Source organism: Malurus melanocephalus, unplaced genomic scaffold (genome assembly GCF_030028575.1).
Source record: "Malurus melanocephalus ecotype Western Australia unplaced genomic scaffold, MMel_1.1 scaffold_115, whole genome shotgun sequence".
Classification (NCBI taxonomy): domain Eukaryota; kingdom Metazoa; phylum Chordata; class Aves; order Passeriformes; family Maluridae; genus Malurus; species Malurus melanocephalus.
The window spans coordinates 257,110-284,349 of record NW_026623347.1 but is presented as its reverse complement, the minus strand read 5'-3'; the positions used below and the strand labels follow the sequence as shown (position 1 = coordinate 284,349).

General features: G+C 48.1%; 2 protein-coding genes across 5 annotated transcripts in view; one reads left to right on the top strand and one right to left on the bottom strand.

Annotated features, from left to right (window-relative positions):
- Positions 1–261: 261 nt before the first annotated feature.
- DHRS7B (dehydrogenase/reductase 7B) lies at positions 262–10,292 on the bottom strand. 2 transcript variants are annotated; one of them, XM_057369781.1, is made up of 7 exons: positions 10,211–10,292; positions 5,908–6,083; positions 4,234–4,349; positions 3,346–3,556; positions 2,628–2,720; positions 1,167–1,319; positions 262–827 (listed from the first exon to the last, which is right to left on the bottom strand). In XM_057369781.1, the coding sequence occupies exons 1-7, from the start codon at positions 10,228–10,230 to the stop codon at positions 622–624; spliced, it is 975 nt and encodes a 324-aa protein (XP_057225764.1). In that variant the 5' UTR covers positions 10,231–10,292; the 3' UTR covers positions 262–621. The 2 variants fall into 2 exon arrangements, with proteins under 2 accessions (XP_057225764.1, XP_057225765.1); XM_057369782.1 differs by lacking the exon at positions 10,211–10,292 and adding an exon at positions 9,017–9,107.
- Positions 10,293–25,409: 15,117 nt separating this feature from the next.
- Positions 25,410–27,240, top strand: part of USP22 (ubiquitin specific peptidase 22) — a 91,355-nt gene continuing 89,524 nt past the window's right edge. The window contains exon 1 of one of the 3 annotated variants that reach the window (XM_057369779.1): positions 25,410–26,137. In XM_057369779.1, coding sequence (XP_057225762.1) covers positions 26,012–26,137 — 126 coding nt within the window. In that variant the 5' untranslated portion in view covers positions 25,410–26,011. The remainder of the gene's footprint in view (positions 26,138–27,240) is intronic. The other 2 variants (XM_057369777.1, XM_057369780.1) reach the window with 2 other exon arrangements.

The following is a 27,240-nucleotide window of genomic DNA, read 5'->3' as shown; positions in this document are numbered from 1 at the left end:
CACTCGCAGTTCCCTGGATGGGAACGAAGAAATGCAAAGCAGCCCCTGGGTCCTTCCTGGGTGGCTGCGACCTGAACCACCAGAAATGGAGCAGCTGACTTGGCACATTACCAGGAGGAGGCTCTGTGAAGTTTCCCCACTGCARGCAGCAGGTCCTGGATCRGACTGGAAAGAGTGGGAAGGAGACMCTGATCATGAGAGCACCCAGCTGAGGACTGTATTTCACAGGGGCCACGGGGTGGGGAAAGACAAGGAGAAGTGTGAAGTTGTGCTGTTCTGCCGSTGTGAGGGCAGAACAGGTGGGTTTTATTTGTAGCAGGCCAGTAAAGCTGAGCGTGCCTGCAGTGAGGTGAGGAGTGTTCCAGCACAGGGGCCTCCCCGGCTGGGAGTGCTCCCCTGTCCCCTCCCCTGCAGCCTCAGCTCTCCCCCACTGTCCAAGCACCCCTTCTTCTCCAGCTGAGGTTTGGGTGCTGTTTTCCAGCAATGTSGGGGAAACCACTTCCCAGTCTCCATGCAACAGTAAACAGTACTTTARGAAAGGATTTTCCTGCAGAAGCACCTCCAGTGATGTCCCAGCTGACTGCAGGGGCTCAGCCTTTCCCTGCTCAGGTGAGCTGAGCTCTAAGAGCCCTTTRCTTTTCTCTCCTTTTTTGCTCTATATGCCATTAAGGTGAAGAAGAGCCTGGGGCAGAGGTTCCTCAGGTAGACAGCCAGGCAGGGRGTCAGGCCAGCCACAAGCACTTCCTTCTTCTTCTGTCCCACTGCATGGAGAACCACCTGAGCCACCTCGGCCGCCGTCTGTCCCTCGGCTGTGGTCTTGTCCATAACTGCCAAGGGAAAGCTGAGTGAGCACCAACAGCAGCAGGWAAACAAACCCTCCCTGAGGTACCTTTCCTAGGATGCTCTGCCTGTACCTGGCTGGTTTTTACTCCAGTTCTCTATGGGGGCCCAGGCAGATGTTCCTCATGCTTGCACCAGAAGGCAATAGCCACCATCTGGGAAGGCTAAATTTTGGGGATGGCTGTTCCTACCCTGCATTCAGAGTTGATTTTTGATCCTTCACGGCTAACTTGTTCCCCACCAGAAGCTGTGTGTTGCAAAGACACCTGGTAGTAACTGGGTGAGGTGGAGATGGCTGAGAAAAGAGGCACCAAGTGGTTTCTCACCTCCATAGCGAGATCCATCGGCCGTGACAGCGTTGAGGGACAGGTTGGTCTGAATGTACCCAGGGCTCACAACTGTCACTTCAATGTCATACTGCTCCACCTCTGCTCGCAGACAGTCAAAGAAGGCCTGGGTGGCGTGTTTGGAGGCAGCATCTGGAAAACAGGAAAAGGACTGTGCACCAGGGACAAGGAGCAGGGCTCAAGGAACTTTCACTTTCTGAATGGGTTTTTCACTGCAACGCAGCCACTTCTCAGCAAGAACCCAAGAGCTCTTCTCTAGCCTCTACGTTTGTTTTTGCTTAGTGAATGGCAGCAACAGGTAGTGGGAGTGAGAGGCAATTTAGGAAGACAAATTGTAAACTCAWGTTGAAAACTGGCTGGGATCCTGAGCTTAATATCAGAGCCCTGCCAAAGCACTCCGGAGCAAACCCAAGCTGCTTCCCACYCCTGATAAAGGAGACCCAAAGCCTTTGGAAGGCAGAGCTGGTTACCCTGCATGTGCTGAGCATGGGGACTTTGAGAGCAGGTTCAGAGCTTGGCTGCACACAGGCAACAACAGATCACACACAGAGTCAGGCAGAGCAGGGAAGTGTGGCCTAGGGCAGGATTTTCCCCATGAAATGGATGAGTGACTCCTGCTCGGTCACTACTGTGAGTGCCACCACCACAGCAGCAGCACCAGAGCCAGMTCAGCACAGGCTGCACATGCACACCCTATGAGGACCCAGGTGAACACTGAGCTCCTGCTGTCAGATTCACATGGCTCTGGTCCCTGTGCAAACRCTCTGGGAGCTCCTCAGAACACAATTCCTGGAGCAATCAGACCCACGTCACCTGCAAAACCCACAGCTCAGACATTGTAGGCTCTCCTCCACTCAGCATCATTCCTGACCCACCCTATGCCATCACCACTGTGCTTCTGGTGTTTATTTTCAGTGATTTACAGATGCTTGTGTGCCAAATGCTCTTAGTTCATCCATCTTTCAAAAGGCTTTTTTTCAGTAATCCCACCAATATTTTCTGTCATAACTAATTTAGCATGAAGAGTTTGCTGGATCAACATTGTTTAGGCTTTTGTTTTGGCATTGTTTGTACTATGGCACTTCATAATTTATTAAAACAAAAAATTCCTACTTTCTTAGAGGAGATAATGCAGACAAAGGACAAGGATAAAATACCGTGATGTTATGGAATTTTAGTGACTCTCAAGCATTAAGATAGGACTATCAAACTGTTTTCAAAACACATTCTCATTCTCCATCCCTTAAAAACTTTAGGAGAGGGCTAAGATTTTGTATTTGAGAGTGCTGCTGTCAGTGACCACACTGAGGGTGATGCACAGCTCTGCCTTCCCTGCACACTGCCARTTCCATGGAGAGCTAAATGTGGAAGCAGGAGCCAAGTATTTATTCAGCCTGGTGCCCCAAATATGTCTTTCCCATCTTCTGTGGAGGTACTTACATGCAGATCTGAAAGGAATGCTTATTTTGCCTTGCACGCTGCTGATGGCCACAATGTGGCCTTGTCTCCTCTTGATCATGGAGGGGAGAAGTGCTAGCAAAGGACAGAAAAGACCCATTCAGACAACAGTCCTGCCATTCTGCTGTCAAGAATCAAAGCTTTCAGAGCACTCAGAGATGCTGAAGGGGATTACAAGATCCCTGTTCAGAGCAGGGGYTGGGACAGTGCTTGGGATGCCTCTGTCTGAAGCCACGTCTGGCTGGGACATTCACCTGTGAGGAGACTCCTTGTGCTGGAGGCTGCACAAGGGCTGCTGTGGTGGCTCTGATCTCCCACATGGTGGGCAGCAGAACTTGCTTTTTCTGCCCCAGAACACGTCCCCATTTCCTGCAGCTGACACCCTCMAGGCTGAGCTTTCTGTGTAACCCAAGCTTTCGAAGAAAGCTGCAGCTTTCTGGAACCCCCACCACGTTCTCCAGTGTCCTGTCAGTGCACACAGGATAACTGGACCTTTTCCAAAATTCCTGCCAGGCTAGAGCGAGGAGATGAAAGCAGCTCTCATCTCTAAAGGKGAACTTCCCACCCAGTCATGCCAAGCACATTCTTAGGCCCTCCATAACCCCAAACCTCCCCTCACCTGGTGCTGTACCAGGTACAATAACAAACACAAGTGAAGCTCTGCAGAGCCATCAGCCAAATCCATGKGGATCACAAGTACCTTTGGTGAGGGCGATGGGTCCAAAATAATTTGTTTCCATCAGTTTCTTATCCACATCCAGTCCTGTGTCCACAATTGTGCCTCGGAAGCTGATGCCTGCATTGTTGATCAGGATGTCCACGTGACCCATGGCCTTCAGGATCTCCTCAGCAGCATTCACCACAGTTTTGGTGTCCGAGAGGTCAAACACCACCATGTGAGGTTTGTGTGTCTGTGAATAAACTAAAGTTAGCAAAATACAGTTCAGTGCTGGATATGCCAGCTCTTGATGGGATTCCCCAGCTCTGGAAGCAAAGGAACAGGACCATCCAGACCCTGTGCAACTACAGTGCAGCATTTCCACATGGCAGGAATACATGACAGAAGCAGGTTTGTGCTCTTGTCTTTCTCTGCTTCTGTAGCCTGTTCCTTATACAGGAAAGGGGCAAGTGAGATCTTCCTCAAGTACTAAAGTTGTCTTATTAAAGAAAAACCTTTTGAAAGTGGCAAAGCATAACCCATGTGTTTTCCACAGAAACCAGCAGTACCTTTCTCAGCCACTGTCAGCAGGCACAGACATCAAAAACAAAAGCCAACAGATGGAAAGCCACTTTTCCAGATTCGGTGTATGAGGTGCAGGTGTAAGGGGTCTGGGCACTCTGCCCTCGTGTGCTTTCACTGTCATTTTTACCCAATGATGCTTTCAGATGTCTCCTTTTTGTGGGGTTTTTACAAGGAATGACATGCCAGCTCCACGTACTCCTCTATCAACATCTATCCCTACCCACGGAGTTGCATTTTGTGATTGCTCAAGAGAACAACCCCCAGGCAATTCTGTAACTTCTGCAACAACCCAAGCAGAAATGCAGGCCACGTGAGCCCACAGGCCTGTCCTTGTCCCACACTCACCTTTTTCCGGTGATTCTTCACRGCACAAAGCTCCTTCACCAGCTCTTTGAGCTTCTCACTGTCTCTGCCACAGAGCACCACCTTGGAGCCAGCTGCATGGAAAGCTTTGGCACATTCTTTGGASGAAGAAAGGAAGAGAGAAAACAAGGAATTTGAATACCAGACAAAYAGATTCACATCAAACCTGGTGACAGCTGAAACTGCCTTGTGCTAGCAGGGCTCTGAGGTGGCTTTATTGCTGCTGTGTGATGGCCAGGCTGATTTACACCACGTCCCACTCTCCTGGGACTCTGACAGACACATGATAGTGGTGAGGCAGCTGCTGTGCTCACAGATACTGTGCTGGTTAGACAGTTATTGTGCTGTTTACACATCCTCCCCTTCAGCTGGTCAAATTTGTGCCTCTTCATTTTTGACTTTATGCCCTTCTTAAGAGGGACCACATTTGCCTTGTGTGTGTTAACTAACCCAGCAGGGCCTGGCCTTTGTGGTTTCAATTTAAATGAACGTTTCCAGAGGTTCTGGAAGCCTTGGATTTAATGGCTTCATCAAGCTGATTCCCTTCACCTTTGATCCTAAACTTCCTTATTCTCAGGAAAAGGCTGAAGAAGGGAGGCCAGGCTATTGTCCTCCTAAATGCATGTTCCTGTCCCTCTGGGAGCCACAGGGACAAACTGCTTGTTTGCACAAGGGATGACAGTGGGTGGCAACGCAGGGTGTTAAGAGCACACAGTAATTAGCGGTGGTCTGGTGTATTAATAACCAGGAGTGAGGGGAGCTGTAGAACATCTTGCAAAGGAGTCAGGAAGGGAGGAAAATTCACAGTACAATGGTGGGAATCTCTACACCCCACAGCACACTGAGCTCCAGCTGCCCAGCTGGAAAGTCTCTCCTGGGACAATAACTCCCTCTCTTCTGTATGTGAAATACAAAATCCTTTACCACTCCCATTCTTTGGTTGTGACAGGCAGAAAGAACCAGTTCATCTCCTTTGGCCAGTTCCTGAACACCCCTGTCCTTAGGGACAAACTCACATGCAAAGGCAGCATCCATTAAAGCTCTATTTGTTCTATAAATGTACTCATCCTAATGAAAGGCCTTGATAGCAGAGAGCATCTTGTCTTCTCTTCAAGCARCTTTTAAAGCAATTACAGAAAGCACAATTAGAGAATGAAACAAAATTTAAGTTTTAGCTGGGAAAAAAATACTCCCCTGTGTTAATAATGCCAAGAGTTTGAATTTGGAGTGGATGGATTTGTACCTTGAGAGTAAAGGTACCTTAACTTTAGGGTGAGGGGCAGGGAGAAGGAAAGTTTGGCAGAGYAGCTGGAAGTACAACAAACATGAATGCAGAACACCAGTTCTGGGAAGTTTTAAACAAACCATTTGGCTTCCTGTTTTTTTCAGGATTTAGGAAAAAGAGCCCTGATAGCACATGAACAGCATCTCATTCTTTGCTTAGGATGAGCTCCAGTTTAAAACTTCCCTTACAAATGTTGAGGCTCTTGCATCCAAACCTGCACTGGCTGTGGTTATAACTCACTGGGAGTTATAACCACATCTCTCAAAACTCAGAGCGAAGGCACTTCCACCTCATTACTGCTTCGTTCCAAGAGCTGCTCCTGCCACAACCCCCTGCCTGTCCTGCCCTCGGTGCCTGCTTTGGGTCCCTACCTTTYCCCAGGCCCGAGGTGGCCCCTGTGATCACCACCACTGCTTCCTGCAGGTAMGCTCGCATCCGCATCCACTGCAGCAGCCGGAAGAGCGCGAAGATCCCCAAGCTGCCGAACAGCAGCGGGATGATGACTGTGCTTGTGAAATCCATCAGCTTTCCTTTTGGAACTATCTTCCTAGAGCCACAGGATGAAAGGAAAGAGATCATCTCATCATGAAGAAAACGAGCAAAGGCTTGAAAATTGCTTTGAAATTATTTTTCTTAACTCTGCTTTAGTTCACCAGTAAACCAAACCAAGATACTTCTGTATCATCAACAGATTTCCTCATCCCTTCATTTAGGCTCTGGAAAGTTCACATCAGTACCCAATTTTAAGCATTTAAATAGTAATGTGAACATCCCAGCAGGACTTGGCATTGCATCCTGTCACCTGTCATGCAACAAACTTGGGTTCAGAGATGCTGTTCCCGTGTTTTGCTCTAAATTCATTCTCTTGTAAGAAGTATATTTGGAGTGGAAGTTCCTCAGGGCTGGGAAATCTCTCCACATTCTTGTGATTGTATAAAACTGCTCAGATTTCTCCAGAACAGCCAGTACCAGAATATCTACAAGCCAGAGGTCAGTTACTGTGTATTATCCCAGATGGATATAAGCCAGKCTGTCTTTTGGAGGCTCCAGGTTTTCTCTCTGCACCAGTTATTTGCTTAACGCACTGAAATCTCATCCTGGAATTGGATTCTGATACCAAGAGCCCTAATCTACTTGCTAAGCCATTCCTTCAAGGGAGTACTTTATGTGACAGCTTACTACAGGGCCAAAGAACAAGTGGGACTTCTGTGAAAARGCCACTGATTTTCCCTCTGTATATCCCTGAGCTTTGATAAAAGCTTGGTGTAAGAGTAAAGTTAATTACAACCACTTTCTGAAATCTTCTGAGTCACACAAAGTCAAAACCAAATGTCAGTGTACTTCCCCTTCTTTTCTTCTTCCTTGTGCAGGCAGAGTTTGAATTCCTGSAGTCTGAACTGCAAGACAGGACTTTACTGGGAAGATACTGGAAAATGCTGGGCATACAGCTTGTGCTGCTTCAAGCAAAAGGACAGCATGAGAAGCAAAAAATGAGAGAAATATAAGGCAGAATTCAGTGTCATTGAGCAGGACTGAGATTGTGTGGAACAGAGGGGATGGCAGAGGCTCTGTGTGCCACGGAACAGAGCTAATGTGGAAAATACCAGGCTCTTCCAGATACCCATCAGGGGCTTGGAGTAAATTCCTCAAATAGCTGCTCAGTGAACAGCTTGCTGAAATAGTAGTGAACTGAATAAAACAAGTATTTCTGGGGGTACAGCTGGAACACAATAAAGTAACACATAAAAMCAGCTCTAAATAAGCTTGGCAAAGTCTAAAAATAAAACCATCAAGTTAGTAYATAACTCATTTTGGGTTCTTTGGAGCTTCCCATTCCTGAACTAACTCGTGTGTGTGCGAGGTCCTTCCTGGTGTGATCCWCTGTGAATAATGCAGGGAGACACCCAGAACAGCAGCTCCCCCGGGCACAGGGAGTGTGCCCAAAGTGGCAAAGAAACCCAAATGAAGGATTCAGCTCWGGCCATTGCAGAGCATCTTATTCCTCCCCTGCTATGCTGAGGGAATGCACACTGRGTGTGTTTTGTACTGGTTTGCAGCCAGGGACTGCTACAGTTGGTTTGACATAAGAGAATGGATCTTCCCTAAAATAATTCCTGGGAAAGAGATATTTTGACACACAGCCACTGGTCTTTCCAGGCTGGGTGAGAAAGTTCTCCTAACTGGTTCATGCACAGTTGGTCATTGAAAGCAGCTGCCTTCTTTATGATTTCTTTTTTTTTTTGTTCTCTCAAAGGCCTCTTGAGATTCAGAACATGAAGTGTGGGAGGGACAACAGGTGCTGTGCTGACATTGGGCTTACAGGACATTCTGAAATCAAAAAACATCTTCAGCCCACGTTTAGGCCCTTCCATTATTTCCAAAGTGGGAGCTGGGAGGTGCAGTGGCACTTCATGGAAAAATCTGGCCCTGCTCTGGTTCTGAAATGAAGGTGAGAAGGTAACTGGAAGAGAGGGAGCTTTCCTGACACCTTTCCTAACTAAAGCACGCTAAGATTTGAAAAATATTTCCAAGTCTTTTATTGTTTTTCTTTCCTTTTTCTCCACATTATACACAGGAACTGGGCAGATTCATCTCTGCCTGGGGGCTGCAGCAGAGCAGGAGCAATGATCTGCTTTGGCACTCACAGGCTGGAGWGTGGATCAACAGGTAACAGCTCTGGGGAGGGGAAATATGGGATGGGGAAGAGAAAGGAGTGGAGCAAGAGAGAGAGGGATCTGCCAATCAGAGATRTGAATCCCTTTTTATTAGGGCATGCTCAAATGGCCCCTTAAATAAACCCCAAAACTAAGAAAATCTCAGTTCAGTCAGAWGAGAGAGAGAGRAAAACCCAGCTGAATAAATTATTTYGGGAARAAYTTYTACAGCAATAAATTTTGCTTTGATTTCGTGACTTCCCAATTCTCCATCCAAAAAGGCAGGATTGGAACATGCAGGTTATTAGAGAGCAGAAATAAGAACACTGAYAATGTGAGCAAATACAGGTGATTGATTGGAAACTTTTTGAAGGCTTCCCACAGAATAAAGCAATCACATTTATCCAATTAAAAAAAAAAAAAAAAAAAAAAAAAAAAAAAAAACAAAAAAAAAACCAAGAGAACTTTCCCCTTGAAACAAAAACTGAATGTTATCCTACCAAAGCCAGGACAACGGTTCCTGAAGGAATAAGGGAATTAATTAATAAGGTCAAGGGTGCACTAAARTCAGCAAAGATGTGCCCAGGTCCTAAAAAACCAAACCCCCTGAAAAGTTCTCCAAACAACACTGATTGTGCAGCTTCAGGCCCCCAGATTCACWCTGTCCTTTACATGACGAGTGGCASCAACTGGGAGCTGCATTCCCAAATCCAAAGGCTGRGGGGAGRAAAGGAAGRGAAAAAAAAATCTGTTTTTCCTAAAGAAWAAGCACAGCCCCTCTAGGCTTGAGGGAGGACTTTAGTGTGAAGAAAGCACAATGTCCTACCTGAGGAAAGGGCTCACTTGCTGTGACTCTGAGCTGGAGGCTCCTCCGGTCCTGGAGCAGGACAGCCCCGAYTTAAATTTGGAAATGGAAGTGATCCAAGTTAATGTGCAGTGCCCAGTGCCAGCTCAGCCAAGGGCTGCTCTAAAAACAAACCTTGGGAGCACAGGCTCTGACCTTTCCAGTGGAGGGGGGGATTTAACCCCCAGACTGAAAAGATGGCAGTGAAATCAAACTTCTGAAAGCAGTGAGACTGCTAAGGAGGAATGCAGCAACTGGACAGAGCTCCTCATCCCAAAGAGAAAATAAAAGGAAAACAACAACCCAACTGGAATTCTCAGGAGAAAATTTTCATCCCCCAAGCATTATCTGAAGCATCACCTAAGGAAAGCCTTTGTTGTATCTCTTCAACGGATCCTGTCTATGTTCTTCCAGAATTGTWATGCAAAACAACAACCTCAATCCATGGTACAGCAAGAGGGGAAAAAAATACGTTTCCAGCAGCCAAAAAGCAGCCTGGACTTGAGAAATTCTCTTGCTTTCCACCTGGTCTAGTGGAAGGTGTCCCTGTCCATGGCAGGGGGCAGAGTGAGATGGGATTTAAGGTCCTTTCCACCCAAACCAGTCTAGGATTCTATTAAATCATCTTCTCATAAATCTTCCTGCTACTTTTACTCAGTAAAAGTACTTTTATTCAGTACTTTACAAACTGTAATTCCGACCCTTCCACTCAGAAATCCTCTGCTGGTGTTTGGGACAGAGACAAAGGCGGCGTGATTAGAAAACCCAAACATTTGTTRTTCCAAAGAAAGCATTTTGCAGACATTTACCAAATCAAGAACCACCTAAGCCACCATGAGAACAAGAGAGCTGCCTGAGCGTCTCCCTGATTTATCTGTAATTACGCATTTGATGTCAGCACCAGCGGTGAACTTTGTCCCGGGGAGCGCGGGGCGTCCCTGCGGGCACCAACGCTGCGTTCTCCCGACACCTCCCGCATTTCCCAGACCCTCACCCCTCTCAGGGCCGCAGCCGCAGCGCCCCGGCCCCTCGCGAGTGTCATCTGTCCCCTCTTGTCCCCTTCCTATCCCTCCCTGTCCCCCCCTCCCCGTCCCCTCCTGTCCCTCTCTGTCCCTCCTGTCCCTCCCTGTCCCTCCTTGTCCCCTCCTGTCCCCTCCCTGTCCCTCCTGTCCCCACCTGGCCGCCGCTGTCACCATGGCCACACCGGAAGTTCTGTCACGGCCACTTCCGCCAGGGCTCCGCCGAGCGGAAGCTCCGCCCTGACGCCAACCGGAAGTCGCTGGCGCAGGGAGTTTGCCCTCACTTGGTCCTCCCGCCAATGCCGCCCGGTCGGGGAGCGGCGGTGCCGGTCAGGGGTTCCGCCCCCTCCGGGTTCCCCCTTGAGTGAGCATTTCCTGTCCCGGAATCCCAAAATCCCAAAATCCCAAAAGAGTCAGGCTGGAAGGGACCACCGTGGGGCATCTGGCTCAGCCTTCTGCTCAGCAGGGTCATCCCAGAGCACAGGGCACAGCTCTGGAATATCCCCAGCAAGGGAGACCCCGCATCCTCTCTGCTCTGTTCAGGGCTCAGTCACTGCACTGAGTTGGGATAAAGTTCTTCCTCATGTTCAGGTGGAATTTYCTGGACATCAGTTTGTGTCCATGCCTCTTTGCTGGGCCCCATGGAGCAGATCCCGGTCCACCTCTGACCCCTCCCTGCACATCCCGACTCCCATCTGCAGTGCTCACTGTTTCATGAGCTCGTTGCTGATTACACCAACCTAAATTCTGCCCTCTTTGATATCTCCACGTGAAAAATGAAGATGCAGAAACAATCACAGAATAAGCTCAGCTGGACAGGACCCACACGGGTCATTGAGTCCAACTCCCATCCCTGCACAGGACATCCCAAAATCCCACCCTGTGGCCRTGAGTGAGGCACAAGACAGGATTTTGTGCAAAGTGTGACTGCAAAGGATAATGGCAAATTCCTGTAGGAGGAGAAAAGAGGCATTTCTGCAGAGCCTCTTTCAAACCCATGATSAGGGAAAACCTGATTTCTGTGTTTTTCCACCAGCTCTGAGCAGAAACGGGGCCTGATCCCAAAGTCCAAATGTGTCAGGACTCGTGCCCTGAGGAAGGAAAGGCACACGGAGCTCCTCCACCTCTTTGTGAAGGTGTCTGTGAGCAGAAGGCACATTTGCAGAGGCAGTCAGAGATACTGAAGTGTTTTCCGAGGGCAGTTAATCCCAGATGTCTTTCTCTGTGAACAGCAGCGAGATAAAGGACAGCTTTTTACAGCAGCTCTTTGAATGATGGTTTTATCATAAATTTTTATGGTATCTTGTTTCTGCTCCTTTCTTCTAATAAGGAAAACACTGAAATTTATTCAAAGTTTCAGYGCCAGTTTATCATTAGTAAGGGATCAATATTTCAGGAAAAAAAGGAGAAAATAATTCAAAATCTTCTTTAAAAATTGCCTTCTGAAAGGAGGGATGATAATGCACTTTTTTTACTTCAGGGACAGTGTGGAAGGAAATGGAAGAATCAATAATTTTATTTACACAAATGAAATTGAAAAACAAAGCGAAAGGAAGGTAGTTTATGTCATGGCAGACTTACTGGGAGCTGCAGTTGGTTCACTCTTCTGAAAATCAGWGCTGGAAAAGCCATTTCAGTCCTTCTTTCCCACCCAAGCAGGGCAGGAGGAGCTGTAGCCCAAWGCAGGGACAGCAGTTACCTGAGAGCTCTGCCCAARYTGCTCTGGTCATTCCCCCAGTACCTCCCAGATGTTTATTTGAACAGGGAATGGTCTGKCCCCAGACTGGCAGCTGCTGGCAGAGTTGATTGGAACCAATGCCCAGCAAAGGGTCAGACTGAAGCTGCAGCTGGAGAGGGAAAAGTCAGTGAAGTAAAGCTTGACTTGGGTGCTTTGATTTGGATTCCATTTTCTTAGGTTAATCTAACATAATTAGCAACAAATTYGCCTCTGATTTAAACCTGCTGATTGACACATCACGCACTGAATGGGGATTAGATGATTTACTCATTGTCTTTGTTCTCAGAAACATTAGTGGAGACTCTACCCTAAATCTAGGACTGGTTTTGGAGATCATGCAAGCCCCAACTGGTAAATGTTGTTATAATCTAAAACCTGTTTTTATTAGCACTCAAAACTCTCCTCTTTTCTTTCTCACTGTATCAGGCCACAACTGCAAAGGGCTGGAATCCTTTTAGCATGTTAACACTTCCTTGACAAACATCCTGCTGTTCTATYGCTGCCCTCTTGAAGTGCAGGAGCTCTTTTTTGAGGGGCAGAAAAGAAAAAAAAAATCTCCAAACTCAAGGATTTGAGTTTGCACTTGTGCTTGGTGACAGCTGCCTTACTGCATCACTGAGTGCAGATCTGCAGCCTTTTAACCCTCGTCTCTGGGGCAGCAATTTTGTGCCCTAGTTCTTGTGGGCTCTTCTTTGTTGCTTTTTTTTTTTTTTYTTTTTCCAAAWAGTATAAGATGTAACTTCTTTCTGTTAGAAAAGCTTTGGTTGCTTACCCTAAGAGCAAAGATCTGGGCAGAAATCCCCACAGGGTAACAAAACCCTTCCCCAGAGACAACAACCTTGAATTATTTCGAACTGAGAGCTYCCAGTTTCACAGCGCCTTTGGCTGGAAAATGCAAATGTTCAAAGGGCTGTGGCACGATTAAAGATTTCATTGTCTCAGCCTCTGACATAGGGGTGCAGACTCTCCTCCTCCCCTCCCTGCTCCCAGAGATTGGGTTTGTACGAGTGAATAAAAACATTCTAGGGTGGTAGGAAAAGAAAACCAGAACCTAGCATGGAAAACAGAGAAATAAAGGCTTCTCGGGGCTTTCCCAATTCTTTCCTGCTCTTTGCAGATTTGTCTGTGTCCCTTCCAGACCCAAGAAGATGGTCTTAACTTTTGCCCCAGTTACAGTTCTGATTTGGAACTGGGCTCTGACCCAAGGACATCGAACTTCTTTCAGAGAATTCTTTCTGGACAGTTGGTCACTATTTCTCTCGGCTTTTGTTTCTGGGAGAATTTTGCTGCAGGTTCAGTTCATTGCAGTTCAGTTTTTTTCCACCACCTGAGTATTATTTTTCTTTTCCAGCTATTTTCTGTAAGGTTTGTTTGTAATTACTGTCTCCTCCAGAGCCTGCACTGCAGTATTTCCAAGCTCAGTGTGAGAACAGTGTAGACTTAGTGAAACTGCATTTYTGATGTGTGATCGTGCTGCAAATCCCCAATCCTTGCGGATAACCCAAAAACTGGGGAAGAGGGAGCAATATCCTCTCCTCCTGCAGCTAAAGCTCCCCACACTCCACAATCATTTTAACAGCACTGAATGCTTCCAGGGGAGATTGTGATGTTTTGTCACACGCAGAAATGGCAAAGCTGAGGTACCATTTCCACAGAAAGATGCTAATTGTGGTTGTTTTAATTGCTGAGGGGACAGCTCAGGCCCGCTGTGCAGAAATATTTCCTACCTGCAGCTSTCAGGAGATCCAACCCTGTCCTTCCCTGCTGCTCTCCCTCCTTGGTTTGGAGTGGGAAAAGCAAGTAAGGGCTGAGGGCTGGGACCCCAAGAGCTGYAAAGCCACGGGAACATCGGCAGAGGAGTGGAGAGCCCACCCCTCTCCTGGGTTTTRGTGGGTCAGGAAGGAGTTAAATGACAACAGAGGGAGAGGCTGTGCTATTGTTCAGGCATCCCTGGGTCCAGGGTGGCCGATCTCTATTCCCGGATCTGCCTCGGGCTTCCTGCACGACCTTGGACCGCTCATTTACCTTTTCTTTTCCTTAGCTCCCAAACTGCAACATGGAAGCCGTTCTTTTCCTGCGGTGCCTCGTTCCCTGCGGGTTTCAGGGGGCCTGAGATGCTCTGGTGGGAGATGAGGGGAGGAGAGGAACTCCTTTCCACTGATTTAAAGAAAGGGCAGCAATTTGGGGGCCATGTTCCTGTTCGCTCAGGTCCAACACGGGGTGTGCATATTTGGGTGATATTTGGGGGTTTTTAGCAGCAAACCTGTGGTGGAAAGCAAATGTTGGTGCAGCTGCCCAGAGCGCTGCCAGCTGCAAGGAGCCTGTTCTTCACTAGATGGTGCTTTGATCAAAGATTTGGATAACCGCAGTCCTTTCTGCACAGAATTTCCTAATTTTTCTTCCACCAGTCTCCATTCCTGCCCCTCTTTCTGTGCTTTAACACCACGGGGGACACTTAATGATGCTGGATATCGAACAAGGCTAATCTGTGGAACTGCAGGCTCCAAGCACCCACCAGCCCGCCGGGCTCTCGGGCTTTGGGGTTTGAAGTGTGGATCAGTGCTGCTGGGCTGTGGCAGAGAATTGAATTCTTTCCGTGTTTTCTATTCCCATAAGGAAAAGGCTTCAAAGAGCAGGTCCCCTCCCCCTCTCTGCTGGTGAAGGGCATTTAGGGAAGCTGGGAAAAAAAAAAATCCAGCTCTGACAGACGCATTTATTTAACAAACCACTGCCTTTCCCTACCTTAGCAGGAGATTGGGTGTTTTTTTTAAAAAGCGGACTGCTGCTTTTATATCCATCTTTGTATTCAGGAGATGGTTACCTAGCCAAGGTCATTGCAGCTGCATGCCAGGATCGAGCAGCGAGCCATCCTTCCTCYTCCTTGAATGAGCACTGCTTTCAATGGTGCTCCCTAAAGGAAAAAAAAATGGGAATTAAGCTTGGATGCCAAGCTGCTGCCGGGCAGAGAAAGCCACAGGAACAGCGTCCCCTTCTCTAACGGCAGCAGAGGAGATGAATGAAAGTGGAATCAAACATTTCCTGTGCAGACATGCACGGCGCTGGGCTGGGCTGTGACAGCCTGTTCCCGGCACTCGGATCCGGCACACACGGGCAGAAACAGGGGCTGGGTCCTCGCCACCTCCCTGGGGACAGTCCCCGCAGCCGGGTGTCCCCAGTGTCTCGGTGCCAGGCTGCTGTTCCAGTGCCCGCCGGGGCTCCATCGCGTCCCGCTCCCTCTGTGGGATGTGACAAACACTGATGAGAGCAGTGGGGCTGGGGCTGGGTGGCTGCTGTGACCCCACAGCCACGCTCAGAGCGACAATCCGAGCTCTGCTCCGGTCCCCGGCACCGCACCCGCCACTGCTGCGGGTCCGATCCCCGCCTGGGCCGTTCCCTGCACACTCGGACTCGGTGATCCCGGCGGGTCCCTCCCGGCTCASAATCTCCGGTGATTCTGTGCTGTGCCGACCCTTGCTCACATGCAGGATGCTGTGCTCACGGCAGCGATGTCCCCACAGCAGGGACACAGCGATGCCGGACTGCAGTCAGTGACACAAGAATCCTCTCGGGACCGGGAGCTGACACGGATTTCTCTGTCATTGCCCTTTTGTCAGCGTCCCACTGCACATGCATTTGTTCATCAATATTAAGATATTGATGATGACTAAACACTGTGAAATTCGCCCGGAACTGCGGGGTTCGGACTCGTAGGGAGAGCGAGAAGTGGGGACAGGGCATTTTCTCTCATTTATTCCATCTGGAGAGCAAACCCCTCTCCCAGTTCCTCCTGGCTGACAGGGAATTGCATCATTGTCGCGTGCGGATTTATTTTTTTCCCCCTTGAAACGTGCTTGTTTTATTGTTTTCCTCCGATGGAATTTGCCAGCGTGTCCCAAATTACGTGGTTCTGAAATTTAAAAGCAACATACCTGTGTGGGGGAGAGAATGAGTGGTTTTCACTGTGCAAGCTGGCTCTTCCTTCCCTCCTCCCTTCTCCCCACATCCCCATGTGCTATGGAGCCAGCTGCTCCCGGAATAGTTTGGGAATGAAATGTCACCATTTGAAACTGGTGAGTCACACTTTTGGGAGGAGGGGAGGAGAGAATCTGAAATCTTGCCGTGTGGCAGAGCGTCTCCTGTTGAGTACAGAGAGATTTTTAAAACCACAGGCTCCCTGATGATGGAGTTGAGGGGCTTTGAACAGAGGCTGCTGGGTGTGTCCACGCTGCTTTTTTTTTTTTTTTTTTTTTTTTTTTGCAAGAGGATCTCAGAATCCTCTGCAAACTTGAATTTTCTTCCCCAACATGCCCACTGCAGCTGGATCCTGGTGCCTCCTCCAGCAGCACTGGGTTGTATCTGTCTGACAACACACCTACAGTGACTCTCTTAATTAAGTCTCCTGCACTGCTGCGAGGTGTGTAATTACAGCGAGACCTGACTTAAGCATCCACTCGAGGGACTAACAAAAAAAATTCTTTACCAGAGCAGGGAGGAACAGAACTTTACTGAATACATTTTAAGAAATATATTTTAGGGGAAATTTATTAAACAAAGGGGGATTATTATTCCAGTTTCTTTTCATTCTCCCAATATTAGGATGATGCCTTTAATATACTGAGTGTTAACAGGGTTTTGTTCCCTACCAGAAGGATAGTTGAGAAATTTGGTCTTTTAACAGAGATTGCTATAAAAAAGTGACAATTAGTGCAAATGGTGGCAATCATCTTGCAAAATGAACTGCTGTTTATCAGAAGCTCAGTAGTTTTCCCTCCCAGGCCAGTGATAGAGTTTTTTAGTGATAGAATTTTTTAGTGAAAGGGCAACATTCAGGATTGCAGTTTTAGGTTGCATTTCACCACTCTACATGGCAGCTTGGCCTCGTGGGTACCAAGAATGGTGTGTCTGGAGGYATCTGTAATATTAATGGTGTCACCCAAAGAGCTGTAGCAGTTCCAGGAGGATGGATTTTGGCTGTTGCTGCCCCAGTGGCTGTCAGAGGTCTCAGTCCTGCCCCCGAGGTGGCAGATGRGCTGTGCATCCCCACACACAACCCAGGGTATTAATCCAACCCACCAATTATTTCAGCTTCCCTTGCTATTCCGAGCACTGCAGTGACACAGAGAGATGTGCCACCCTTCCTGCAGCCTCTGTTTCTGCAGGAACAATCTCCAGCTGAAGGACAGCAAGAAGTTGGAAATGGTAAGATCAGAAATAGTTCCCCAAGGGCTGTCAGCCCTCAAGTCCCACCTTCAGTGGCATTCTGAGTTTATGCTGTGAGTAAAACTCSCAAATTGCTCACCAAGCTTGCAGCAAACTTGGTGGGGGTTTTGCAAGCATAAGTTCTGGAGGGTTTAATGCCATCTCTGTCTGTTTTACTTGGAAAACTGAGCTCGAAGCAAGATTTTATGAAGTGTTCATTTCTATCTCAAATTCTAGATAGYGTTAACTAGAAATCCACATCCTCCATCATCACTGGATTTGACAGGAATCATCTTTGGCTGCAGAAATTTGCTGCAGAGCCTCCGATTTTCTTTAATACAAAATRAAACAACCTCAGAGACAGCACTGAAAAGTCAAATCCGGGTGCTATTCCACATGCATTTTCTCAGCAGAAAAGCCTGTTTATTCTCTTAAGTGTATCACTGTCACCCTTTTTTCTGAACTCAGACTGTCACAGTGATTTTGCACTGCGGGGCTCCACAGAGTCCAACCAGMAACGCTGCAGGAGCTGAAAGTTACAGCAGCAATGTAGGAGTGAGCCAAAGAGCAAGGTAAGAAAAGGGAACCCTCTGGGTACCTGCTACACCTTCAGGTGTGAACTTGGAGACAGTCCAAACCAGTAACTCCTAAGAGATGGAAATGTCAGGGGATCATCAATTCTGAGGCATAATGACAGTATTTTAATGCTTGATATTGTCTTACCTCTGTTTTTTCTAGCATAGGTGTCAGCCTGGTAGGTTTAGCTCCCCAGATTTCTCATTGGGATTCCCTTTAGCCTGCAGATAACTCCCGTGATAATGCTGGGAATGATCAGTGTAAATACTCCCTATGGAAAAGCAGATTATTTCTCAGAATGAGGTTATTGTCCTTTCAAATTGAGTAACAAAAGAAAGATTTACTGAATATACAACWCACTGAAGTACAGCGTGTTTCAAARATGCGTGATGATTTCTATAAAACTTAGTGGATTTTTTTCCCAAATAAAAGGATTTTGTCTCATCACCTACAGTGGGATTTCCCAAGGGGCCKGAGACAACACATCCTCAGCTCCCCAAACCTTGGCAGAACTGATAAATAATGTGTGGAAGTCTTCCCAACAGGAACACGCAACTGTGGAAGGCCAAGATTACCACTGATCCAGTTTTTTGGGGGGGGGGGAAAAAGAGAAAAAGACAACTGAAATGACATTGGACATTCATTAGCAAAGCATTGTCAGAACACAATAGAAGAACAGACAAAAGCCAATCCAGATTCTGTGGTATTTCCTAAAGGGCTCCCTCTGGCACATGGCTATTCCCTGCCAATCCTTCTGTATTGTTTTTGATAATGAATAGAAGCTGAACAGATGATTGTTGTATTGTCCACTAAGTGATTCATTTACATTAAATAGTGCTCCAAAAGTAGGCTTTGGGTGGACTTTTTTAGTCACTTCGGTTATTTATTTATACAGTTTAATTACTGTCTTTTAACTCTCCACTGTAATAATTATTTCSTGATTGCTCCAGCTAAATTACTCCTCTGAAGGCAGTGGCCCAACAAGCCCTGACATGAGAAGCAGCATCCCTGCATTTTCAAAGGTGCTTAACTTTGAATGGCCACTTCTAGGGAAGTGTTCCTGATTTGGGAAGGTGCTGAAGTTCTTAAGCTGAAGTCTCTGGTGTCCCTGGTCCCTGGCATTGAATGAAGCACAAACTTTGCTGCAGAGGCCATCACAGTTCCATGGATTTTCTTACCAGCCTCTCAACTTCTGCTGTTCTTGATCAACCCAGGGTTTCCACTGCAATTTCTGGCTTTTCTTACAGAGGACAGAAGTGTTGGTTTGGTTTGGTTGGCAGATGTGACAGATGTTATGTGATCAAAGGGCATATTGTTGGAGAACTTCAGTGTGAGAAGATATTTAGCCCCAAATCCACATGCAGGGCTGCAGGATCACTAATTTGGATGTATGTACTAATGGTAAGGAGAATGACATGTACTGAAGGGCTTTTTGATRGCTCAGGAATCTGAGGAAATCAACACTCCAGGCCTTTACATCCCCAGTTGTCTGAGAAGCTGCATGAYTTTGTTGTGYAGCTGCAGTTACATCTCAAATTCCCTGATTTCTTAATTATTTTCTCATTGTTCCATGTACAAGATAGGAARGCAGGGAGGCAGAGAGGAAGGGAACAGTGGTCCATGTAATGTGGCCTCAGTTTAAACCTCCCAGGGCAGAGCAAAGCAGCTTTTTGGACATTTCCTCACTCTCTTCTCCATCCATCTTTTGTTGTTTGGAACAACAAAATTACCACCCCTGTGCTGACATCTCAAAGGAAAAACAGAAGTTTGTTTTGAAGAGTTTGAATACCTGTACCTGCCAAAATGAGGCAAGATTGTGACCACTCTTCTACCAACTCCTCAGCCAAATGAACACGGAGGACAAGAAAATTCTGGTTCCACTGGAGCCTTCTWGCTCCTTGCCATTCTCTACTGCTCTGGCTACAGAAACTTTGCAGAAGCTGCTGTGTGACCACCAAAGCTTTAGATTTCTGTTTGTGTCACATTTCTGTTACCTTGCTTCAGAAATTGCTTTTACCTGGTCTGTGATTAAAGCCAACTACCCACCCTCAGGATCTCCCTGAGCTTCAGCCTTCTGGGTTGTGTGGTGTCTTCATAAGCCAGATGAGACTCAGCAGACACAGAAATAAAATCAGCCCTCCCTCTGCATAAACCCACAAAGTACTGCCAGGGTTTCCCCTGCTGGCTTCCACTTTAACCCTGCAGAATTGCTGTGCCTGTGTTCCTCCTCTCCCAGGGGCCCGGATCGCTCCGTGCTCAGTGGCAGGGATGGAATCAGACACTGCATTAGCAGCCCCATAATAGCTGTGCTCAGTGGAACCCAGCTCCCTTCATTAATCCAGAAAATGAGAGCTGTTTTCGTACATTTGAGAAGCTAATTATTTAAGTGCTGGGAATTAAGGCTCATMAGATGCTGGTGAGGGAGTTTGGTTTTGCATCCCAGGGGATGGAAGRAAACCAAGGGACTCTGGTTTTGCACAGGTGAGCAGTGCAGCAACTCACCAGATCCCTGTCCACCTGATACATAAAAGTCCCTCTCTTTGTACATCCCTGTTCTTCCAGACATCATCCAATGACTCAGAGAAGTTGTGCATRCCCAAAGATGCCCAGAGAAGTTATGAATGCCCCATCTCTGGAAGTGTTCAAGGTCAAGTTGGACAGGACCTGAAGCAACCTGGTTTAGTGAAAAGTGTTCCCGCCCATGACAAGGAGTTAGAACTGGATAATCTCACATGTGTCTTCCAACCAAAACTGTTCTCGGATCCTATGATTCTTCCCATTCAAATGGATTTTTTAATCACCACTGATCAAATAAATCTATAGAGTTGGTTTTTTTTTTTTTTTTTCCTACCAGGCAAAGGCATGCCCCACTTGAAGTTGACCTAACCTCAATGTTTTGCAATAAATCAATATTGCTTTGCCTCAGGTGAGTTTTTAGAAAGCAAAACAAGCTCACACCATTTGTGCTTCTATAATCAGCTGTCCTTCAGCTTTATCTTTGACTACCATACTCAGAGAAGGATATAGATAGAAATGCTGCTCCCTRACCTAACAGGGGACCTTCCAGTGCCTTGGGAAACAGAAGATGAACTGGGTGAAAACCCCCCTCGTCTGTGGGAARCCACAGATGAGGCCAGATCTGCTGTTCTAAACAAAGTTTTTACAACAGAATGACTTGCAACAGTAGATGGATGCTTTTGACATTCTTCCCAGAAAAGCAACATTAAATCTATTGATGCTAATGCCAAAGACTATAGGCTAAGGAACAGGGAYTTGRTTCCGATACTGTCACTGCATGGATYCCCTCTTCATTACAAGCAGCTTGCCAAGAACAAATGTTTCATTTTTTATGGAGATAGCCAACGTCCTGGGTTGTCTTCAGAGACTGAGGGAGTGAACTGCTCTGTGTGTTCAGTTGAAGCCAGATGTTAAAAGTATTGTCTGGATGTAATTGGCTTGACAAATAGCAGGAGTGACATTTTAGCTCCATTCAAGTCAGTGGCAAAATTCCTATTGAGTTCAGCTGGGGCCAAGATTTCATCCTATGACAGCACTGATGGGAAATCTAACGAGTGATCTTCAGAAAAATAAGCACAGGCATTGTGTTTTTCTAGGACTATTTTCAATCCATGTTCCATGAATCCTTGGAGTTCTGCGCACTGCTTTGAAAGGTGTGCARAAGACCTCAAAGCCAAGGAATTTTAGTGACAGTACCTTTAAATCTGATACACAGGGGCCTGTGATTCTAACGGGAATGTCAGGAATTGGTTACTGAGTTCTAAAGTCATCCTGACCCACTGAAATCCACCTATCTGTGTAGTGCTTGGGCTAAMAAGGATCCTTGTGGCAGGATCTGCACAGCTGAACCAATTCTTTGTCATGCAATGTTGTGGATTCAAGAAGCTGCTCTGTGTCCTATACTAAGACTGAGCCACATGGAAATCTCTGCTCTGGTACCTATCAGGAGTTGTTCCCAATTGACTGGGATGAAAACAAAGCTTTTTTTTTAGAGGAGCTGGTGTAGCTGGGACTATACAACCCATCTGGTTTTGCAGCCAGGTCAGTCTCCATCCCCAAGATAAATGACAGGTACCAGTGTTTCTTGACAGACCTTCAGGTGTCACTTCTGGGGTTACTCCACTGAACTTCGTCGGGAATCAGAAGCAATCAGCTTCAGGCAGAATCACGCAATGGATTCTGCCTGTAATGTCTCCAGAGCTTTAAGCCCTGCAGCCAGACATACAACCTCACCTGCTTTAAAGGCTTTGGATTAAGCAATGGCAGTACTGCTTGGATAGAAGTTCACAATGCTTGGATGACAAAAGCTTTGAGCTCAGAGCAAAAGATCACTGWAGATTTAAAAATAGGGTAATTTTTAAGAGTTAAAGGTGTTCCTTTTAGGCTTTAAAGTATTTTTCTGTGTGTTTTGGTAAGCAGAGTTGTTCTGTAAGTTCYTTCCTTTTAGAATGTGGAAGAACTTGTATTTTTTAGAGTGCCTGAAAAAATGCATGAGMGGTACTGAGGAATCTTCACGTATTCTGTGTTGGTTTATTAGCACGGAGAGCCCTTGTRCTTGCAGGAGCAAAGCTCCTGAGCATCCCCCTTCAAATCCAMTTCTGGAGCCAAAGGCTTCAGCCTCTTGTAGGTTCAAACTTAGACCAGCTTCACATGTAATCCAGGGTTACAGGAGGAATCCTACCCAAATCCTTGATGTTACTCACACACCTGATCAAAAAGAAGGTTCCTGTTTATCTGAGGACTAAACTGGACATTTTAACATATATCATGGCAAAGCGTGCCCACATGATGAAGTAAATTGATTCATGGCTATCCAGAGGAGTCTAGAAGTGCCACCTTGGGATGACATGGATAGAAGAGAGAGTTACTTTACTTTTCCGTGTGAAGAACGCTGCTTCTTCCCAGCTGAGCTATCATGGAACGCAGATGACTCTCTGGAGGAAGACTTTGCTGCACATTTGCAATATGTTTTAGCTACTATCAACATTTATATTCCACTGGCATTTGAGGGTAAGCACTAATTAGCATAATCATCAATGCTTTAAAATTAAAAATTCCTCCAAGAGACACAGGAGGGATTGAAACKGTTTCCTTCCCCCAGAGGCGAATCCTTTCCCAAGCTATCTGCTGCACCAAAAGGTTTTATTCTAAAACATTCCCAAGCTATGCCCAAGAGTAAATTAAACTACAGCAAACTTGTAAACTCATGTGTGTGTGTGTATGTGTTTGAGTGTGTGCAGCAAGAAGGCCCTGATTTGGTAATTACTACTTGACAAAATGGTGTCACTATTTTCCACTCCTATTTTGTTTTGGCTGCTGCTCAGTGCTGTTGTGTCACCTTTAGTGTGTGGGCTGCAACAATCAAGAAGTCTTTGTAGAACTGGAAGTTTTCATACTTCATAGGAAAGACTCTGGTGTCTTCATAAGACAGAAAGCGAAGGGTTTAATGACACACGTAGAGTTTTGCTTCAAACTCCCCAAGTCAGGAGCTGGCCTCAAAAAAATCTCAAAAGCCACTGTTTTCTACACCATTCCAAAGTGGATTTTTACTCTCGTTCCAATTTGCCACAAGAACCCCAAAATTAATTTCTAGCTTAAGTAAACCCCTTTTTATGGAGAATAAGGTGCCAAGAAAACCTTGGGGAATCTTTAAGTTTGAAAAGTAATGCCCATAGTTGGGAAATGTCTCCTACGAGTTGATCTTTGTGTTTCTACAATGCTGCTTTTGGGAAGTGACAGTGGGTCTCACCAGGTGTGGTCCAGGATGGGTGTCCTGCATGTGGGTTCTTTGTGGCTCAGAGGATAAGGCACCACACCCTACATGGAGTAAACACAAGGACTCTGCAAGACAGAGTGGCACAGAAATCTCCGTGAAAATTTCAGAGTCTGCAGGACATTGAACATATGTATTGTCTCTTTGGTCTCACATTTTTTCGGCAAGATGGACTTAAATTTCATTGGCAGAAATTCTCTCTTTTATCTTTATCTCCTGTTTTGATGTGGTAGCCATGGAGAAAAGCCCCAGATTAGTAACAGTAGGTTGGTGCAGAATAAGAATAAGAATAAGAATAAGAATAAGAATAAGAATAAGTTTCTGCTTGTATTTAGGCTGTAACAATATCGGGGGTTTTGTTTAATTGGAAATACTCAGAGAATAATTATTAGATGCTGTTAGGGCACTAATCACCCATTTCATACCCTTCTATCCACCTTGAGCTGGTAATCCTTAACTTCCCTCTTTTCTGAGGGATGTTTAGGCAGCTTTCATAGGGAAGGGACTGGCTCTCTGCCTCCTGCTTTTGAAAACTGATTAATTCTCCTGGAAGTTGGATTAACACAGGAAGGACATGCAGCACCAATTCCTGTTCCCTTTCCAAGAGGTGTAGGCTGYACTGTGATGACTTAATAGGTCTAATGATTACATAGGGTCAAAGAGAGGGTACAGCCTCCCTCCAGATTTCACTTGTAATCTTCTGAAACATTCCGTGCAATTTGTGTACACAGCAGGATAATCAGGCCCTTTCCTGGCTCTTGGCATCTTTATTTCCACCTGTGGGGCAATTCCAAGTTTATCACTGGAGTGTAATCCCCAGACTGCATGGAACAGGGATTTCTGGGAGAGGCTAACAAGGAGTACAAGCCAGGAGATGGAACAATTTCAGGTGTCCCACACAGAAGGACAGCACGTCCTGTTGCTGCCTCACAACCTGGGGGTACAAACACAATTCTGTCAGCCCTACTTCGCCAGCAAACCTCCTCGTTATGAAAAAAATCACAAACTAAGCCTGCTGCTACCTACCTTCCTCTCTTTTTTTAAAATAGCAGCACCTCTGGAGGAAGGGGGAAGTCCTCAGGTGACTGTAGCAGTAATAGTAGCAATATGTAAGGAAAACAGGACACCATATGAAAGGTGAAGGTAAAGGTTACAGATCCCGAGAAATGTGATTAGCAGGCACTGAAAAATGGGATTGGTGAAATAATGCGGCGGCACTTCACCACTTATTTCCTTGTTGCACAGCCCTTGCAGTGCTTGTCTRAGAAGACTCTGCAAAGCCTCCGGTCTCTCTGTTCAGAAACCACAGCAAAATTCCCATCCATTATGTAACCCTACAGTGTATGTGGCATACAAGCTGAAAACTATGCACAGATTCCAACAGTTTTAACTGTCTTCCCATTTCCTTGTATAGGTAAAAGCTGAAATAACACCAGTTCTGGTTGTACACCGCTTTTGTTTCTTCCCTACGGAAACACCAGGATGCAGGCTGGCGGTATGGATGGACCATATATGGTCTTGGGAGCTCATCGGAGCGTGGAGCGGAGCTTCTCCCAGTGCACAGCGATCCCTCTTCCCTCAGGAGATCCCTCTTCCCTCAGGAAACCACTGAGGGAGCACCGAGAGCGGGACCAGCGGATGTGACAGCAGCGCAGTCTGCTCTGGGAGGCACCGCCCCTCGCGGCCACAGCCAATCCGCTCTCCTCTTGCRATGTGACTGACGTCCACAACAGCCAATCATACCTCCGCTCTCACCACATAGGCCCCACCCCTTATCTCGGTTGGTCAGATAAATAGGCAATCATCTGAGMCGTCCCGCCTCTTTCCGGCGGGGGAAATGCAAGGTAGGAAGGGTGGAGGGGGAGAGAAGAAAGGGAAAGAAACCAATGAGGTGCTAGAGAAAGGTAGATTGACAGGCGGATAGACCAATCGCCGCACTCCTTCCTCCGCCGCTCCCTCGTTCGCAGGCGGCGGGGCAGAGGGGGCGCCCCTCCCGCACCTTCCCCGTTGGTCTATCCCACTCCGGGCCGGGCGGGCTGGGTTGAGTGAGCGGCTCGGACCATTGCTCGCGGCGGGCGGGGGGGGCGCGGGCGAGGCGGAGGAGGAAGGAGCCGGCGAAGGAGGCGGGGGGGCGGTTTAAAGGGACAAGAGCCGTGCGGGCGCCGGCGGGGGGAGCCGGAGCGGCGGCGGGCGGGGACTCGCCCCCTTCCCCACACACGCCCGCTCGCACCGCGGCCGGGGTCGCCGCCGCCAGCGCCCCCCTCCCCTCCCTTCCCCTCCGCCCGCCGCTTCCACAGCGGCCTCTATGAGGTAGAAGGGAGCGGCGGCCACTCCGGGGGCGGCAGCGGCCGCTACAGCCGCCGCCTCCTCCTTCTCCTCCTCGCCTCAGAGCGCCCCATCTTTGTGTGTGCGGGAGAAGGGCGGGAGGGAGTGCGTGCTGCCCGCCCGCCGCGCTTTGTTCGGAGCCGGGGGGCCGTGGCGGAGCCCCGGCTCTATGTGCCAGCGGCTCCCCGGCGGCGGCGGCGTGAGGGGCCGGAGCCCCTGAGGGCGGGGGGGCCCCGGCCCGTGTCGGTGCTGCGGGGCGGGGGAAGGGGCCGGCTCGCTGCCCGCCGGCCCGGCCCGTGTGCGGGCGGATTGATGTGGGGGGGTCTGACATGAGTCCGCCGGCGGCCGGGTGCTGCCATGTGACCGGCTTCAAGGTGGAGAACTGGAAGCAGAACCTGCGGGCGATTTACCAGTGCTTCGTGTGGAGCGGCTCGGCCGAGACCAGGAAGCGCAAGGTACCGGGGGCGGCTCGCATCCACCCCCCTTCCCTTCCCTCCCTCCTTCCCTCCCTCCCCGACCCACCCGCCGCTGCCGCCTCGGGGAGGGGATGGGTCCGGTCCCCCTCCAGCCCTCCCTCCTTCCCTCCCCACGGGGCAGGTGGGCCCGAGTTCCCGCACGCGGTCCTGGGGGGGTGGGAGGAGGAAGCGCTCGGTGCCTCCGGGATGGCGAGGGGGGGCACCGGGATGGAGGAGGGAACCAGCCCCGGTGGGGCCTCCTTCCCTGCCACCTGCCCCGGCGGCTTTTCCGCAGCGGGGCTGTTCCGCAGCGCCGCCGCTTCCTCCTCCTCCTTCTCCTCCTCCTCCTCCCGGAGGTTTCCCGGAATACCGGGGGGAGGGGAGGCCCGGGGCACCGGGCACGTCCGGCCTGTGGCGGAGCTTTGTGGAGCCCCGCGGGGCCGCGCCCGAGCCTGGGGGGCTGCGCGCAGCACAATGGCTGGGAGCGGGTCCCGGCGCCGGGGGCTGCGGTTCCCTCGGTTATGTGTGTGTTTTTCCTTAAAAAAAAGCTTCTCATTCTGATAATCCACTTGGAAAAGGGGATTCCTGCTCTAGTGGGGTGGGGGGAAGGAACTGGCTCAGCCTGGAGTACAGGGAAGGGCAGGAGGGGTTTGCTCTGGGAGCTGTTGGAGCCTGGGAAAAATCTAAGTAAACCAGGCAAAAAGCAGGAAGAGTGCTTTTCCCCACCTATCTCCTATAATAACATCCTTATACACATGAATGTTTCTGGAGGGCTTCTCTCTGCACTGTGCAACTAATTATTGTTTTTCCTTAGAATCAACTAGTTTTTACTTGAAAGTGACTTGGCAGATTTCTGTCAGGCGTCGCATTGGTGACTGAAAAGGGAAAGGCAACAGCTACACGGAGCAAAACTTGGGGTTTGGGACATCACGGTTTGTGCTTTTGTTGGAACAACCCAYTGAAAACTTTCTGATCCCAGTGCTTTGCATTAAGCTGCTCAGGTTATTATTCATCGTAGAACTAGAGTATGAAGGATGGACTTAAAGGGTGAGGTGATGAACCATKTTTCTGTTTTGAGTTCATGTTCTCAGGATAATCCAATT